At 48.2% G+C, this 19,277-nt stretch overlaps 1 protein-coding gene across 3 annotated transcripts in view; it reads left to right on the top strand.

Annotated features, from left to right (window-relative positions):
- LOC138481725 (maternal DNA replication licensing factor mcm6-like) overlaps positions 1 to 19,277 on the top strand; it is an 860,230-nt gene that overhangs the window by 639,097 nt on the left and 201,856 nt on the right. For all 3 annotated transcript variants that reach the window (XM_069613836.1, XM_069613835.1, XM_069613837.1), the window contains exon 14: positions 11,834 to 11,995. In XM_069613836.1, coding sequence (XP_069469937.1) covers positions 11,834 to 11,995 — 162 coding nt within the window. The remainder of the gene's footprint in view (positions 1 to 11,833; positions 11,996 to 19,277) is intronic.

The following is a 19,277-nucleotide window of genomic DNA, read 5'->3' as shown; positions in this document are numbered from 1 at the left end:
CAGAACTATAGATCCAAAAGGTGGAAGGAAACTCTCCATGCTATTAATGTTAGCGTCTGACCCTGGACTAGCGAGTGCTGTATCTGTTAGGAGATCCGCCCTCTGCGGAATCCACTGGGGTAAATCCGAAGCAAGTTCCATCAGAACTGGAAACCAGGCTTGTGATTTTCGTCTGGTGTCACTATCACTAACTTTGTCCCTGTGAACATATGCTAGTACCGTCGCAAACATCACAAATGGGAATAACGCATAGTGGATGCTCCTCCCAACTATGTAGGAAGGCGTGCGTCCCAAGGGCTTTGGGATCTAGTCTCCAAGTGAAGTTCTTTGGCGGCTGGGTGTTGAGCCTTGAGGCGAAACGCTCTGCATGGAAGGGACCCCATAACTGCTGTAATTTCTCAAACTGATCTGTGTAGTCTCCAGTCGCTCGAGTCTAGGAGATGGCGGGAGTTCCAGTCCGCTACTGTATTCTGAACTCCCAGCAGATACTCCTCTGTGACTGAGATCTTTTTCTCCAGGCAAAAATGCCAGAAGTCTGTTGCCAGCTCTGCTAGCATCTTGGATTTCATCCCCCCTAACTTTATATTTCGAGGGGATTGGGTCCTCCGACATATTCCATATCTGACAGTAATCACCACAGCTGTGCTGCGGTGATTACTGTTATAGATATGGAATACGTCGTCGGACCATCCCATCGAATGAACATTACCAGGTAAGAGAGTAACTTGTTCTCACTGCTGAGATGTTGTCCATATGCAGAAGTATACAATACTGCGCTTTGTCCTTGATGAACGCTTTCACTGCAAAAGAGCCTGCCAGATGCTCCAGGCACTTGATATGTAGATTGAATTCTTCTTGAGACCAGTTTCCTCCTATTTCTGTCTGGCCACACCTGGCCCTCCACCCTGATCTGATGGTGTCGGACTCTGAGTAGTTCTGGAACGTCTCCAAAAATGGCTCTGCTGTTCCACGCTTCCATATTGTGAAGCCACCAAAGGAGTTCTGCCTTGCTGTCCTCATCTAGCAGCACTAACTGGTGTCTCATACCCTTCTGAAGAGATTGGATTTTTAGCCTCTGTCGGGCTTGATTGTGAATGGGATTTTTAGCCTCTGTAGGGCTTGATTGTGAATGGGATCGGGAAAGATTGCTTGGATAGATGCTGCGAGTAGGGCCAGCCTCTGGCTAGATTCTGAAGCGATATAACAGGACTCCCGGATCCTTTTTTAATCACTCATCTTGGGAGAGGGCAGCTCTAAGGTTGCCTTCCGGGTGTCTATCGTGAAACCTAAGAACTTTGTTCTCCTGCTCGGCTTTGGAGCGTATTTCTCCTTGTTTACTAGGAAACCTAACCCTGATTTGTCAATCACCCACCGCACCTGCCTTTCTCTGTCTATTTCCATGAATAGCATGTAGTCTAGATGGATGGTCTTCCGGATACCATATTCTCATAGCGCTGTCGCTACTGGCCTCATCAGCTTCGTAAAGGCCCAGGGGACTGAGGCGAGGCCGAATGGGCTACTTTTGAACTGCCAGGTCATTCTCTTCCAGGTGAACCTCAAGGATACAGTCCTCCATCGCCATGTGTATTGTAAGGTATACATCTTTCAGGTCTAGACGTGCTAACCAGTCATCCTTCCTCAGCCTGTCTCTTAGCAGATGGATTCCTTCATCTTGAAATGTCTGTACACTAGCCAACTGTTTAGTTCTTTCAAAATGTATTACTGGCGCACCTTTCCTCTGCGGTGTACTAAGAACATGTTGCTCTGAAAACAGGTGTGAAAGTCTGCCTTCCTATAGCTTTCTTCTGCACTAGCAGCTGTAGCTTTGCATCTAATAGGATTCCCTCTGCTTGTGCAATGCGTATGTGTGGGGGAGGATGAGATTGTCTGGGAATCTCCAGGAAGTCTAGTCTGAACCCCTCTATAGTTTGCAAGACCCACATGTCGGAAGACGGCTCACGCAAGTAGCTTACAAAAGGTTTTATTCTCCCTCCCACTGGAGGACAGTCTGTGCAGCACACACTCACCTGCTTTACTTCCTTGCAGTCTGAAAAATCATCAACCTCTGGAGAGGAAAGCATCTTGCTGCCTTGATTCCCAATATTGTGCTCTAGGACCTTGGGGCCTTCTCTGGGAATTAAAATGGCGAGTCGAACGGCCCCAGTTTCGGACGGCCCCTGCAAAATCTCTCCCGGGGAAAACCTTCTGGATGGGGGCTTGGGATTTTTCCAGTGCTGTGGCAGCCAAAGAGCAATACTTGGGCTTCATCCCCTTCTTCATAGAAGGTTAGGTCTCCCAGCTTATCTGCTTTCAGGAGCATGGTCCTGCGCCTCTCGGGAGAGATTGCATAATTTGCACTCCCTAGCATGCATACAGCTCGCTGATTGCAGTTTGCTAGCACTTGAGGGTCAACTGGTTCTCATGTATCCTTGGCACTCTCTGCTAGGCCCATAATCTTTGCAATGGGGCTGGCTAAGCCTAGGATCTTGTCTTGACAGGATCTCCAAGCTCGATCATGCCTTTCTTGGTGTCTTTTCCCACCTTGTTCACAAACATGAGCGTTTAAGGATCGAGTTCTGGCATATCTGCCACCTTCCCTGCTAGCTGTGGTCTTGGGCACTCCGATTTTAGACAAAATCTGGTCTCTTTCTCCAGAGGCTTGTGCATTTTCTGCGCCATGTGAAGTGCCACCCTTGGTGACGGGGCCCAATCAGTAGATCTGGGGTGTCTAATAGTCTGGTTCGAACATGACCCACCTGTCCTCTTCCGGGTGTACCTACACAATGCTGGCTTTAGGCTTGCAGTTAGACCTCCTTTGCGTGTCAGTGCTCACATTGTCATCATCTTCCTCATACTGATCAATCCATTTGGATGATTACTGTGCTTCCCCTGTATTTTTCACTCCTGGGGTAGGGCGGTAAGAGGCTGGCATGGCTGATTTGAATAGAAATGCATTCTTAAGCCTATTAAAGTAGTCTGCTGCCTCCTGGGGCTTCTTTATTATACCCATCAACGTACCCAGGGAAGTAGAAGAGTCCTTTCTCTTCTGGCTGCTTTGCTCCCCTTAACACCCTCCCTTGGGGGTTGATCTGTGGAAGGTTCCTCACCTTGGTCTTCTATGTTGCCGGCTCCTTTGCCCAATAAGTTCTCCAGGACCTGTAGTCTGTCTTATAGAGGCTTCACTCCTTGGGTGTCTGCTCTTACTAAGGCGTCTCCCAAAACCCTTTTGAAGCTCAGTGAGAGGTCTGCTGCTTCTCCCATGTCCTGTTCACTGTCCTCGCTCCATGTGCCATAGTAGCTCCCTGGCAGTGATGTGTAGGCTAAAGGGAGAAAATACACCTTCACTTTAAATTATACCAGTGCCTGGGCCCTAAGAATCTTTCCTGCCTCTATTTTTTTTTAAATGGTGTCTCTGGTGCCTCCTGAAGCGTAATGCTAGCGTGTCACTAGAATCTTTCCTTTCTTTAAAACTGTTCCACCAGCTGCTGCAATCGAGCCAAGTGTTTGCTTGTACTGGTAGGCTCCTTAACTGTGGCAAGGCGCGTAGAAAGCAACCGTTACATGGCCTAGTAGAATGGGGAGGGCCTTTGTCCAATGCATATGAATACTGGAGCCCTGAGGCGAGCGTGTTCGCAGGCAGGCCCAGTCTGCTTAACAGATCTACTGCTGCGCCCTTCGGATAAGTAAGCATGCGCTCTGCATACATGCTCTCGCGCTAAACGAACGCAATTAGCCTATTGAAATATGTATCATGTGGAAAGAAATATAATGGTCACTTAAATGTCAATGAGCAGCAAAAAAGAAGAGGCAAGGACCTGGGGAGACAAGGCTATGTAGCTATGGATGAGCCCTGATTGGAGTACTGGGACTGAGGCTCAGGACTACCATACAGGAGAGGTTCATGATGAATTTGGTTATACACAGTTGTCTTACAGCCAGTAGCTGATGTAAAAAAAAGTTTAAACAAAATGTAAAGTGCTGTTGGAAGCAGTAATTAAAGAAGTTGAGCATAATGCTCGCCTCTGGTCTTGACATAGAATCCACAAAACTATAGAATTATTGAGACCCGATCTAGGGATTGTCTGTGATCTAAGGGGTGTCACCCCTGGTGGGATCCTGCATGCCCTTCCCCTCAGGGGTGGTCTAGCTTAACTGGCTCCCCTCCCTAGTCACAAAGGAGGTGGCATGAATTTCCTGGATTTGTCACAATTCCTAAAACAATATCCTGTCAATTGTGCATCAAGTGTGCATATCTTTTGAACCTCTGTGGACCAGAATAGTGGAAATGCAATCTGATGTGAATCTATTGATTTATGGACCATCTTGAGAAATTGTATTTTATTTTGTATCAAAATAAGTGCTCACATAAGATATGTTTATGTATTCCTTAATATGTCCTCAGTCATTCAAATGGTGAATGCTACTGCTTTTACATTGTGCTATTTGAATTATTTTCCTTGGTGATGAAGGCCTTCCATTGATTTCCAGTGGCCAAGAAGAAGGGAAGGAAGGTCCTGTGCCACGTACAGAGCTCCTTTCAAGAGTTCTTTTTTATGTATATATGTATATATATATATATATATATATATATAGTCAATACCTTCTAAATTGCTATCCAACATGAGATGGTGGATGTTTTGTTCCGCTTGACAACCACACTGGAACAGATAGATGTGTTTTCTGTCAAAGTGGACAAGTTGCCAAACTCTTCCAGAAAAGCTCTGCCTTTTTAAATGACAATTTTCATTTTAGGAAGTTTTTTTAGAACGTTCTTTTTGGAAAATGTAGTTGCCTCTGAGAAAATTCTGTGAGGAGCTTCCAGTGTAGTGTTAAGATGCCTTTGGTATGATCGATCATATTTATTAACACAACACTCCATAAAAATGGAGATATGCCAATGTAGGCACGTTAATATTGTGATTGCTGTAATAAGCAAAGAAAATCAATGTTCACCGGCAACTACAGGCTATTTTGCTGTCTCGGGGGTCTGCAACCTGGTGCTCTCCAGAGGGCTTGGACTATGGCTCCCATCGTCCCTCGCAATGCATTATGTTCTATAGCCTAATGTGAGCTGTTGTCTAAAACATATGGGCCCTCATTACGACCCTTGCGGAATACGAAAAACGATGGCGGAAATGTAATACCGCCATCGAATACCGCCCGTTGCGATTATGACCCGTCACCGTAAAGTACGATGCGATTAGCGACACCGTAATGAACGCCAACGCTAACTGCACCAAGTACGCGCACGCGCGCCTTGCAAAACCGCAATATCCGCCATGGCGCAACGGTACGCGAATGCTGACCCCAGCGGACATTCACCTAACGCCATCAAGCATGGCGGAAAGTACCATTCCGCCATGGCGAGAACTACGGCATCGCGAACCAACCGTAATGGCCCTACTGAGTGCCTGTACTCCACTCCCTGGCCACATTGCACAACTCCTCGTAGGCGCAATGCAGTCACACCATGCAACCAGTGAAATGTACAAGTCACCCATGCATGCCAACGAACAAATGCATGCAGGGGCCCCAAGTGCCCTGTGAGTGGCCATCCACAATTGGCAACACACCATTGCCGTACTGATGCAGCACAGGCATCTGAAGGTGCAAGTACATCAAAATGAACTGAAAATTCCATGACACAAAACAACAGTCCCCCATCGCTTGCCACCAGTGTAAACCAACAGTCAAAGCAGTAACCTGAGGGAGACTGCACCAGCCCTGTACACATGGCAGTAGTCAATCCAACCATCAGCATAAGCACGTACCACACAACTGTACCCAGAAGCCAGAACCCAATGCAGAACACCTCACTATACATCGCGCCACAAATCGGAATATGCCACATTACTAGCAAAGAATAACGCTACACGGTTAATATCTGAATATAAATTTAATGCACATCAAAATCACCAAGGCCATACAGCCATTTGAGCATAAACTCACAAATGATCAGCATTACTGTGGGCTGCATCCGCAATAAATGACCAGCTTCCCCATGTGTGACGCCCTGTACCTCCATGGCACACAGGGGCTACATCCACGTCCAAAAAGGCAACATGGAAGCGCCTAGGACCGCAGGCCCGTCCCATGAAGTAGGCACTAGTCCGGCTGGAAGCTAGGTATGCTGCACCTAGCCACTAGTACTGCGTAAGGGCATGTGGGCCATTGCCGATCGTCCCATAAGATCGTAATGGTGCTCCACTGATTAACTCGAAGCTGCAGGTGTCGACTGTAGAAGCCATCTGCAGGAGTGGCGTACAGATGGCAGCGGCAGAAGGGGAGGAGATACCTGTCACCCAAATGAAAAAAAATACAGCATGGGCATCCGAACTTCATATGTATTACTCACTACATCCAACACACCAAACCTACAACCATATGCATGCTAGCCCACTCATAAGGATCAATTGCACTCAAAATTCACTTGCGAATCATTACGACACAAATCGAGGTAAATGCACTATTTCAAACGAGTGTCTGTGTGCATGCGCCTGTCAGAACAGGATCCATCAGATGGGATCATCAACGTGCATAGACACAAGTGATTGAAGGCGCGCCGAGACAGGGAGGGTTCAACAAGGGCAGACAGACGATGGTCCCACTATGGCAGCCTTGCATCACATAGCGCAGGGGAAGGGGATACATTCCAAATAGCCATGTACATGGCCGACTCCCAATTAAAACATCTTCCCATGCATCCATTCATCATTCCCTCATCCCGTAATGAAAACGCCTGAATATTCACTCACATCACATTCGAAATTTCCATTGAGTCTGTGCGTAATGCAGCCTTCAAAATCCACTGTGCTCCTGCCCGGATTCCTTGTGTAGTGAAGTCACATGTATTACGGAACGTCCTGCCTTATCGTCCACTACGCTATAGCGCATCCCATTCAAATCATATCATACATTGCATTCCCGTCATGGGCCCTGTCCCAAGGACATTCAACAATAGAACGTTACATTTCCAGTCAGACCTGTGGGCGTCTCCACGCCGCTACTTGAAAACCGAAGGCGCTGTCCTTCGAATTCCTAATTTGCAACATCACGTTGAAAAGGCATCTGTGAACGCTAGTATTCACAAATACATCTATGCAGTGCGTCTGTGTGTGAAAATGGCAACTGCCCTCAATCACTGATGGGACTCCCCGCCGTCGGTGAACCTCGGTACAGTGCTGCATGAGGGTCCACCGTTGATCGAGCACTACATTCCGCTGACTCTTCACAAGTCTGCTCGCGAATGCAAATATCGTATGTGCAACAATGGGACCATAGCAGAATCAACATATAAACCAATATTCCACAGCCTTCGGGATTAAGAACATGAATGCGAATGCAAGATGCCATGCGTCGATTTGCAGCGTCGTGTGCGGGACGTGCTCGCACGAAAGGCATTGCAGCTGACACAGGTGGAATGAATCACCACAGGTGAAGGCTATACAGCCTGAAGACACATAAATTGCATACCCAAACCCCTCCCACAACCACTCCAGAATGCTACCGGCAGGACTAGCGATGTTGGGCCTGGGGGACCTGATTGCACTGCAAGTACTCCAACTTCAAGAAGAAGACAAACGCCAACGACTGCAACAACCGGCCGCACAGAGGAGACGCAGGAGGAGGAGGAGGAGGGCAAGGCATGGCCAGCAAGCCCCACCAGCACAGCCACTACCACCACGCAGGCAGCCCGCAATCCCACGCCTCCGAGCTAATCCGTTCAACCTCACAGCTGAGCAGATCCACACCCTCTACCGTTTGGACCGGGACACCATAACCGCCATAGTTGACATGACACGCGATGACTTAATCAGCATGATAGATAGCCCAACCGCCATCCCACCCCTACTGAAGGTGGTGTCTGTACTCCACTTCCTGGCCACAGGCACCTACCAGCACACAGTCGGACAGTTGCATGGCATTTCACAGCCCCTATTCTCACGGACACTATTCCAAGTGCTTGATGCCCTCCTGAAGCACTCAGACGACTACATCACTTTACCACGCTCGGAGCAGGAGCTTACAAACACAAAAGTGGGATTCCATGCACTTGGCGGCATACCGGGTTGCATTGGTGCCATCGACTGCACCCATGTGGAATTGGTTGTCCCACATGCCATGGAGGCCCAGTACCGCAACCGGAAACAATATCATTCTATCAATGTACAAATGGTGTGTGACTCCAACAGGCTCTTTACACATTGTTCTGCCCGATTTCCAGGATCAACACATGATTCAATGGTCTTGCGGAACTCTAGAATACCACGCTACATGGAGCGACACGCAGGGCGCCGATCCTGGCTACTCGGTGAGTCTCATTTAATGCATGAGTATGTGGGGTAGGTGATGCGTGAATGACCTGGCAGGAAGGGGGGGGTGCGTACGTAGCAATGACATTCCACAAACATCCTTTCTTGTCCACATACAGGTGATTGCAGGTATCCACTGAAGAGATGGCTCCTCACACCAATCCGGAACCCACAGGACCAGCATGAGGAGGACTACAACCATGCCCACTCACGTACCCGTGTGGTCATAGAACAGGCATTCGGCCTACTGAAGGCTCGTTTCCGCTGCCTCAGCAGGTCTGGCGGGGCACTCCTGTACCGCCATGAGAAGGTGGCAAAGATGGTCATGGCATGTGTCATGCTACACAACATGTGCGTACGTAGGAATGTGGCCATGCCCCCCGACGCAGAACTGCTAGCACCTGAAGATGGTCATGATGAGGGTGGGGATGTGGCAGCACCTGAAGGGGTCCGCGAGGCACAGGAGGCCCGTGAATTACGTCAGAATCTCATAGATGCATGCTTCTAGCACTCACGCCTGGTGGCTGTTACATGGACACGGGACTTGTGGCACTGTGTGTGTCTGGAACATGCACAATGTGGACTGTACGCATAGATAGGCCTCGTGCACAATGATCAATGTCCACACATCTCATTGGATGATTGTGAAGAGTTGTATTGCATATGTGAAATGACATTACACACCCAATCGACCCGCCACCCAATGAAGCCCAACACACCCCCTACACCCTCCCACCTCCCCCCCGAACACCAGTGTCCGAAGACGCTCATCGTCAGTGGGCAGACGCTATTGCAAGCCCCCTCTCCGGGTATCAGGGGCACCCCTGCCTGTGGAGTGCCGGTTCCTCCCAGATCTACATTGGGGGCTGCCCTGGACGGAACTTGCAACGGATGATGTCTCTGCCTGTTCACGTCCATGCATGTCCCCAAGGGTTTGTGAGAGCTCAGTGAGCACACGGCGCACAGCGGCAAGTTCACCACATACGTCTTTGGACGTCGCATGCAGTTCCCCCCTCAGGCTCTCGGTGCTTCTCTCCATTTGTCCCCTCAGGCTCTCGGTGCTTCTCTCCATTTGTGCCCTTAGTGTCTCTGTACTACGCTCCATTTCTGCCCTAAGTGTCTCAGTAGATGTTTCAATGGCTGCCTTAGAACCCCCACATTCATCAGCATGCTCCTTGAGGAGCGTGGCCATTTGCTGCTGTTGCACTATCACCTGCTCGAGGGACTGTTGCCTCTGCTGGGCCATGCCCATTTGCGGTGGTGTCACAGAGGGGCTGGACGCCTCATGTTGCCTTGCAACAGGCCTTGCGGGGGTTGGCCAGTTGTCGTCTTGTGGGTGCCCCTGCGTGGTGTCCTCATGGTGTATGGGATGAAACATACAGGGGGATTGGGACAGGTCATGGATGGATCCTACATCTACAGCACCGTTTTCTGTGTCGGAGCATGCTGGCATGAAAGCAGTGTCACCTATGGTGCTGCTGCCACCAGAAGCAGTGCCTTCTGTGGCATCCATTGGGGGGACCTGTGGTGCTGCTGTTGTGGACATGCTGGCTGCTGGGGTGCCTGTTGATGTCCCCTCCAGTGTGCTGCCACTCGATTTGTGCTGCTGCCGTGTCTTGATCCGTGCAGCTGAGGTGGAGGGTCTTTGGCCGTTGGTCTTGGCCCTCTTTGCAGGTGTGCTGGTGGGGGTGTCCTGAAGCTCGTCGTTGGAATCTGACCCTGTGGTGGAGTAAAGGAGGGCGAGCGTTATTCATGGGTCTGTGGTAATTGTAATGGCAATTGTATCGCATGCATTGGGGTGGTACCTGGGGGTGATTTGGGTCAGGGCCTTGGAGGTGGTCTCATTTTTGTGTGCATTGGGGATGCAGTTGTTTTGCAGTCTGCAGTTAGGGTGTGCATGCTGCACATGTAGAGTGTGTTTTTTGGATTTTTTAATATTTATTTATTTAATCTGACTTTTAAGGGGCGCTGTCATGGCAATGTATGTGGTCGTTCTCCTGGACATGTGTTTCTAGTGCACTATGGGGACACATGGTTCTTCACATGGTTGGTAATTATGGATTTGGCATGGTTTTATTTGGGCCACCTACCTGATTCTTCTGATGTCGGCACTCCTTTCTCCATCCCTCCGACTCCCTCTATGCTCTCCATTCCAATGGTGGAGGCACAGATTTCTTCCCAGGGGGTCAACTTGATGGGTGATTCCGATCCTCCCCCGGTAGCTGTGGCAATGTTCCGGTTGGCAGAGAGTATGCTCCGGACGCGTATCCGTAGGTCGTCCCATCGCTTTCTGCATTGCTGTGGGTTGCGGGGTGCGGTCCCCACCGCACTTACCCGCTGTGCCACCAGCGCCCATATGGCCTTCTTGTTCGCAAGTGCCGTCCTGGTCATTTGCATCGAGAAGACGACGGCAGCGTTCTCCTGGAGGGTCTCTGTGAGCACGGTGAGTTCCTCGTGGGAGAAGTGGACCTGCCGCTTGCGGTCGCACGCTTTTTTAGCAACTTTTCCCATATTTATTTTTTTAACTGGGGTGGCTAACTGGTTGGGATGTGTCTCAGGGTCGGATTTTTAATGGTTGTGTTGGGATTCTGCTCTTATAGGTGTACGGCGTGCTGTTTCCCGTTCCGGCCCCATGTTTTTACTTCCGTTTCCGTATATTTACGGTGACCGTATTTAGCGCTGACCGCTCATTACGGTGACGGCTAAGATGGGTGGCGGAATTGCACCTAGGGCGACGTACGACAGCGGTAAGGGGCGTTTTGGGGTCATTTCCGCCATCGCGGACTTTGCACTTCCGCCATGGCGTAATGCTCGTGCCCGATGGGTCAGAATTAGCCGCACTTTCCTCCATCGTGCAGTGGCGGAAACGCTATTTACGCTATGGCGGTCATGTCAGTTGATTTCCGCAAGGGTCGTAATGAGGGCCATGGAGTGTCAATGGTGACAGAACCCTGAATTGTCTTGGCATTGTATCCCTCAGATTAGTACTATTTATTTTAACATTTCTGAACACAGAATAGACAATGAACTAATGACTTTATAGGTTCTTGGGAGAGGATGGGTGTCATTTCGTGACACTTAACACATTTTTCACTGAATTGTTGAAAACTAAATTTGAATACTTTGTTCATTTGAAATTTTAAAATTTGGATATTAATCATAGCTACATTAAGAAAATCTGTTTTTGCTTAGCTTCATGATCCTTAATTTAATAGATATTGGTGATCTCATATTGGCATCCTTGTATTTTCATTATTTGACATTGCAGTCTAATGGTTTATTGAAAACTGATCGATGGCCGAATAAAAATTCAAGAATTTTGAACGTGACCAACATTTTTAGTGCCTTTTCATTTCACTCCAAAATGAGGAAAGTCTTCTTTATAGTGATTAGGCCCCTTCCTTTTGTGTAGATCCAATGTTTCATCTAATTAGTCCATATTCTTTCTTTTAATTGACGTATGTTATTGTAGTCTAAATCATTTGACTGTGTGCCCGCCACATTGTTTTTCCCTCTTGCAGATAACCAAGGAGGCTGAGGAATTTATTGTTGACAAGTATCGGCACCTGAGGCAGCGGGACGGCAGTGGCATAACCAAGTCTGCTTGGAGGATCACTGTCCGACAACTCGAGAGCATGATCAGGCTGTCTGAAAGCATGGCGCGGATGCATTGCTCAGATGAGGTAGGAAACTGGTATGTCTAAAGAGCTGTGTCCGATTACATTCTATAACTGGAACTCGGCCCCGTTTCTTGACCGGGCAAAGCGGGCGACGGGCTTGGGAGCAGAGCTAAAAAGCTCAGGAGGGTGTGCATTAAGGAGCCCAACCAGAAAGCGGAGTCTGATTTTGCCAGATTAAGCAGCCTGCTGTGCCGTGGTTGCGCCTCAGAGTTGTTCAGCTGGCTGCTCTCTGCTGACTTGTGGATTACTGCGATGCGTTCAGAAAATGCAAACAAAGGAAAGCATATTCCAAACGCAGCGTGTAGATGCTCTGGAGTCACACATCCAGTGCCCCTCATTCTTCATGTTGACAGCCTTTCAAGTGTTGGCTCATTTAACAAGTCATTGTTTTTACACAGTATGTGCTTAACATTTCAGTGTTGAGAACTGAACATGGAGCATTTTTATTCACCAGGCCAGCATAAATAGTCAGTTAGCTGACCAAACCTACGCAGTCTTCAAAGAGAATTAAAATGCCACAGAGCGTTTCTAAAACTATTTTATTTATTTTCATGTCTCCATTTGACATAGCAAAATGTTTTTTTTTGTATATTACTTTTTGGTTACATATAGCGCATGCTTGGGAAGGTTAACTGTCATTTTCTTGCTTAAGTATTCTAGTGGCTGCTTTGGGACATGGAATAAATGTGTGCACTTAGCATCATAGGTCTTTTCGTTTTCTAAACAAGCCAGTGACTGCTAGTGTGCACACCAGATGGCAACTTAATGTTTAAGTCACCATGCACTCAGTCCATGGCAAATCAATGCAGTGATGTGTGCAGCAATGTTTAGCGCTGCACAAGCCACCACCCTGTTGGTTAATGGCGTCTGTGGTGCTGTCGTATGTAACCGCACATATGCCTGTTTTTCTGTGTCCAATTTCCACACAGTAGCATAATGGACCGTTTTGTGTATGTGGCTCTGACAAGCATGCAATATTGTGACCACACTTTAACGCAAACAAAGAAGTTGCCTAAAATTGTATATCCACTCGGACAAACACCATTTCTACACTGCCACACGAATATTTACACTAGCTGTAGGCCAGCACTAATGAGATACTATTGCCAGCTCTGTTAGATAAAACATGGGCCTGCTAGATTTTGTAGAAATAACCCTTGAGGCTGCGCAATGGTGAGGAGGTTGTGGCTGAGGAGCTGTGGACCCTTTACCATGCTTTAGAAGCTGGTTTTGTTTAAAGCGATACATCTGCATATTCATTGTAAGACTAAAGTTTGTAAGAGGTCCAATCCTTTCTGTACATCGTTTATTGGGTCTCTTCCGTAAGGAGCTGGCCAATCCTGCTGCAGTCTCTACCTCTCCTTTCCCCTCCCACGGCACTGGTTTCTCATTTCTAAAACTCGAACATCCTGTCCTCTTTCGTTTCCTCTCCTGCTCCCTGCTCTACTCTCTGCTCTTCCCCCCTGTGGCCACCTTTCCACCCTCCTTCTCTGCCTTTCCCCTGTTCTCCCCCGATGAGGTTTCTAGACGAGTGTGAACTATGAAAGTCTTGTCAAAACAGGTTCTCCCCTGTGCCTCCAAAGCCATCGATCAAATTGACACCCTTGCCCCTGCTCTGGCTGACTTCTGCAGCTACTCCTTCGCCGCTGGAGTCTTCTCTTACACCCTAAAACCCTCAGCCGACCCCCTCCTGCTCGGCTAACTATCGCCCGATCTCCATCACTCCTTTCCTGGGCAAACTCCTGGAAAAGCTGGCCATCTCCCAACTTAATCTTCACACTAAATCTGTTGGTTGTCTCCATGACCATCTTTTGGGCTGGCCTCAGAGCAGCCAGAAGGACAAACTGCTCTCCTGAACTTCCATGAAGACCTGCTCTCCAACCTAGATTCTAATACCCTGCCTGTGTCCTCATCCTACTTGATCTCTCCTGCCATTGACAGTCAACCAAGCCATCGTGCTTAACAGTCTCCGTGATAACCTGGGTATCACCGATCAGGCCCTGGCATGGCTGACCTCTTTCCTCTCTGATCGACCCTCCCACGTCCAACTAGGGTCCTTCCTCCCTCTATCTCTCTCTCTACCTGTGGTGTTCCCTAGGGGTCTAACCTCTCTCCCTGCCTGTTCAACCAATACCTGGCAATTCTTTCCCACTGCATGCTCTTTGCCCCAACTTTCAGCGATTTGCAGATACTCGGCTTGTTTTAAGCTCCCTTCCGCCACCTCTTCTCTCATTTCTGACTGTCTGCTATACAGGAGTGGTGTGCCACCAACGATCTCTGCCTTGATGCCAGTAAGACAGAGATTCTCATCATCGGCACACCTGCTCCCTCCTTTCCATTCACTCTGGCTGGCCTCCCTTGGCCCTCTTCCTGCTCCCACCAGTAAGGCTAAAAACCTTGGGATCATCTTCAACTCCACATTCTCCTGCTCTCCTCACATCTGACGACTCTAAGAAGTCAAACTACCAACCACACCTCCTCAGAGGTATTCTTCCTTTCCTCTCCTTCCCCCAGAAACTCAGTCTCCATAGCTCTGCTCTGGTACTCTCTAGGCTGGACTACTGCAACAGCCTCTTGCTAAATCTGCCTGCTTCTACACTCTGTCCTCTGCAACTCATCTAAAAGTGAACTGCAAGACTTGTCCTTGGCCTCAAGCCCTGGGATCATTTCTCTACAGCACTGGCATCTCTGCACTGGCTCCCACTGGCTGCGAGGACTATGTCCAAAACCCTCTGCATTGTCCACAAGCCATTCTGGGGCCTGGGGCCTCGATACCTCCAACTCGCTCTTCGTGAATATCTTCCTTCTCAAGCTCTTCGCTCCTCCAACTCCCTCAGGGTCAGTGGCTTCTCCAACCAGCGAATTGGTTGTAGATCTTTCTTTGGCTGGGGCCTCCCTGCCTCTCTGAAAGTTTAGGTGAACCATCTCTGGTTCTGGAAGCACTTCACGGCCTTACTCTTTTCTTCTGCTTTCACTTACTCTCCCTTGCTGAATTCCTGGATTAAAACTGAAACTGCACTTGTCACCTGGCTACCCTCCGATCTCGGGCCTAGGTCTTGCACTTGCCACCAGTTGGCCTCACTTTTTATTTTTACTGTTTGATCCCATGTACTGCACTGCCCCCTCCCCTTTCTCTTCGCACTCCCCTCCCCGCCCACCTCTGCACTTGTGCAATCTCAATGTCACCTGGCCTAGTAAGGTTGTTGCGGTCTTCCCTTTGTTCCCCGTCCCTTGCCTCGTCCCGCCTTGAAACACTTGTGTATAGGCGCGTTATAAATGCCATATCATATCTTGTATGGTATCCTGTTGTGTCTATAGATATCATTTACAAAATGTTTCTGTATTGTGCATGCTCCCACTGAGTCCCAGCTCTTACTCATCTAAAATTCTTCAGAAACGAGAAGAAAAAAAGCCCTTGTACCCCATTTGAGTGCCTGATGTTGCAGCCATTTTATACTCCTCCAAAAACTTACTGTCGAAATGAGTATGTATGGTTTATGGTTATGAACATTTTATTGTTGGGGTTAGTGTTGTGAACAGTGATGCGAGCACCAAGCCATGCATCTGTTATGAATTTAGAGAATCACACATAGAATCCATTTATCACAGACTTGTTTATCCATCATAGAGATCTCGGATCATGGTTATAGTCCTGAAAGGCTCTGCGATTTAATGCAAAGCATACAGGAACCCTCACTGGTGCCATTTGTCCACTTTACCGCGTTCAGAGGTATTTTGAAAAAGTACAATAAGAGTGTACCAGACTGTCCATCTTGGAAGGATAACCTTTCATCAGAAAATGATTCATATGTTTAGTTTAGTATTGCCCCTTGCGAAATACAAGTGAGGTGGTACAAACAGAACACCTGCAATACAGGGCCAGTGGGCCCTAAGACCCCGATAGGCTGGTCACACTGCAGTGTGCCAGTATGGACAGTTTGAAACTGCATTCAGGCAAGGCCTTTCCTAAGGGCAGGTGACAGAAAAACTCTTAACTTGGACATCAACAGCTGTGCTTTACCATTAGAATTGAGCAGCACATTGAGCCCCCTCTTACTACAAATATATGCAAAAAATGTTTGGTGCCCATCTCTGCACTGCTTATTAACCACTAATGCATTCCTACCTGACGGCCTCTGTGATCGTTAAATGTTCGCCATTAAATCTACCTTTCAACCTAGTAATTAGCCTCTTCTTTTGATAGCTGAAGATCGCTCTCGGCCCCCTCCACGGAATACACCTATAAAACACTTCCTGCTCATTTGGAAATTCATGTTGCCCACCTTGAAATGCTGCTGCCCACTCTGAAATGTATGTTGCCCATTTTTTGAAATGCCTATTGCCCACCTTTGAAATACTGCTGCCAATTTACGAAAATTATTGCTGCACATTGCACCAATTCAACTTTTATCAGTACTTCACCACCGTATAGAACTATACGACAGCCCATTTAAACACTAGTTCATGGTAACTGACTGAATCACCCCCGGAACATTCAGGGGCACCCATTCTGAAACATGTCACCCACACTCCCATGCTCCCACAATGTACCACCTACACCATTCCTACCGGCACTTCCCACAGGCATATCTAACCTAAGTTTGAAGCCTGCCTTCCCAGCTCCCTTGTCTAACTGCACCACCACCTTGCCCAAACCACTCCACAGTACACAAGCTAACATTCACCCCATGCCTCTCCACCTGAGAAATCAAAGGCTAGGCTCCCGCTCTGCCCGCTTCTCAGCCACTCCTAAAACACACTCAGAAAAGCAACCCCACCACCCGCCATCACCGACCGCCAACCCCATGGCAAAAACCTTCAGTAAAACTGCCACTCCTCATCTCATCCTTACCAAAACCAAATCGGGGAACAACCAGAAAACACAATTCCAATGTGCACTTATAAACGCACGCTCCCTGCCAGCTCATGTCACAGAGATTCACTGGACCTAGACATATTAGCCATTACCGAGACCTGACTACATGAAGCCTCCGGTCCAGCCGTCTACCAAACCTTACCACCAGGCTACATCATTCTTCGCCAAGACAGAACCTCTAGTAAAGGAGGAGGGGCCGCCCTAATTCTCAAGGAAACTCTTAACACTAGGCAACTGAAAGCCGCTGAGGCTGACAACTTTGACACACTATTAGTAAAAATATCTCCTTCGCCAAATGACACCATAACACTTCACATCGTCTACTGCCCTCCAGGCCCAGCTCTCGCTTTCCAATCTAACATCGCTCATATCTTAGGGCACAACCTCAAAACGAACTCAAGAGCCATTCTCCTAGGAGACCTCAACCTGGGTTTCATAGACCCCAAAGATAAGAAAGGCAAAGCCCTCGCTAAAGCTCTCCAAGATTTAGGCTTCACCCAACTAGTCAACAACCCGACCCACGCCAAAGGTTGCATATTAGACTGGATAGCGGATCACAACTGTGTGGCCGACGGCAGCTCTAACACTCCATGCCCATTGACTGACCACCATCTACTGCACTTCATTATACCCTCAAAAATAGGAGGGAACCCAAGCCCACCTGTGCCAGCTACTATGGCCAGGTCAAGAAAACTACTCAACGTGGACAGAATCCTCCCTCCTTGAAACCTCAGTGCTGGCTCATCCCACATCTAACATCCCCACAGAACTAGTAGAGATCTACAATACCACTTAAAGAGGTATTCGACGATGTAGCCCGACTGGAAAAGAAAAAAAAGACCAGCATATACTTCATGTGAACTCATGGATCACACAAGAACTCCTGGATGCCCTAACCGCATGGCAAATGAACCCCTCCACGACCACAAGAGATACCTACCTTGCAGTTGCTAAACAATATAAAAAGGCCATTTCAAAAGCTAAAGCTGACACGTACAACTCCAGAACTGAGAAAGCTAACTTCCAATCCAAAGAGTTGTTCGCCATTTATAATGAGCTGTCTATCCCCCCATCGTCGCACAACCCACCGAGAAAAACGAAACATGGTGTAACCACATTCAGCACGCCATGTTAGACAAGATTAACACTCCAGAACAAAATTAAGACTCCATTCGACAAACTGCCTAAAGCCACTTCACTCACATCAAAGCGCTCTGCCACCCTGCCAGCCGCAGGCATTCTACATGGCACAAAAACACCCAAACCATTTGCATTCTGGGAGTAACAATTCCTGAAGTCCTATTGATCATGAACCGTACCAAACCATCGCCATGTAAAGGTGACACATGCCCAGCCAACCTAGTCCAAGATTGTGCGGCAGCCCTGGTCCCACTTGTCACCACCTTCATCAATGCCTCCTTCACCACGAGCATGGTCCCACTCGCCCTTAAGGAAGCCTGGGTTCAGCCATTATTAAAGAAACCTACCCTTGACCCTGACTCCCCAAACTACTGTCCAATTGCCACCGTGCCATTCCTGCTGAAAATTCTTGACAAGGCAGCATATCTACAGATTCAGTCTTACTTGGAAGCTCACAACATCCTCGGTAGATGACAATCTGGCTTCCGCCCTCGTCACGGCACAATCAGCCCTACTGGACCTTAATCAACTACTCGAAGCCATGGACAAATGCAAATTTTCACTCCTCCTACTCTTGGATCTTTCGGCTGCCTTTGACTTGGTTGACCACACCTCACTGACACTGCTCACTTCTCCCAAGGAGCTACCGCCTGGATCACCTTCCTGGAGGGCTGCGCTATGAGGGTCTTTTCTGACCAGGCCTCAGCCTCGCCATCCCCATTGGGTGTGGAGACCCACAAGGACACTGTACCTCCCCCACTCTCTATAATCTATTCACTCTTCCTCTGTTCCGCGACCTAGAAGAATTCGACATATCCTTTACCAACTATGCCGATGATGCACAAATTCTTCTCCCTTAACAGGTGACTATGAGCAAGACCTCAACACCCTCCAGAAGACACGTGCGCATCCAGGCCTGGATGGCAGACAATGGCCTATGTCTAAACTGGGAAAAAAACAGAAATCCTACTGGTAGGTCCCAAAGAGTCCTTAAAAAAAAAAAAAACACACTACAAATACAGCTCTTTCAGTATTAAGAACACTGCTATTACAGACTCTGCTGCAGTGAAAACACTTGGTGTATACTTGGACTCCACTTGATAAATGGAAAGGCAAGTCAGCGCCACTTCATCATTGGCTGCACTTCGAAGAAAAATCATAAATTTAGTGATACCCCACCTGTCGCCAAATAACTGCCTTAACATGGTTAGAGCCACCATTGGCGCAAAGTTGACAACTGTAACATTCTACTCCTAGGCACTTCCGACA

This window comes from Ambystoma mexicanum, chromosome 5p (genome assembly GCF_040938575.1).
Source record: "Ambystoma mexicanum isolate Mex_15411 chromosome 5p, UKY_AmexF1_1, whole genome shotgun sequence".
In the NCBI taxonomy this organism is placed as follows: domain Eukaryota; kingdom Metazoa; phylum Chordata; class Amphibia; order Caudata; family Ambystomatidae; genus Ambystoma; species Ambystoma mexicanum.
This window is presented reverse-complemented; position numbering and strand designations above follow the sequence as displayed.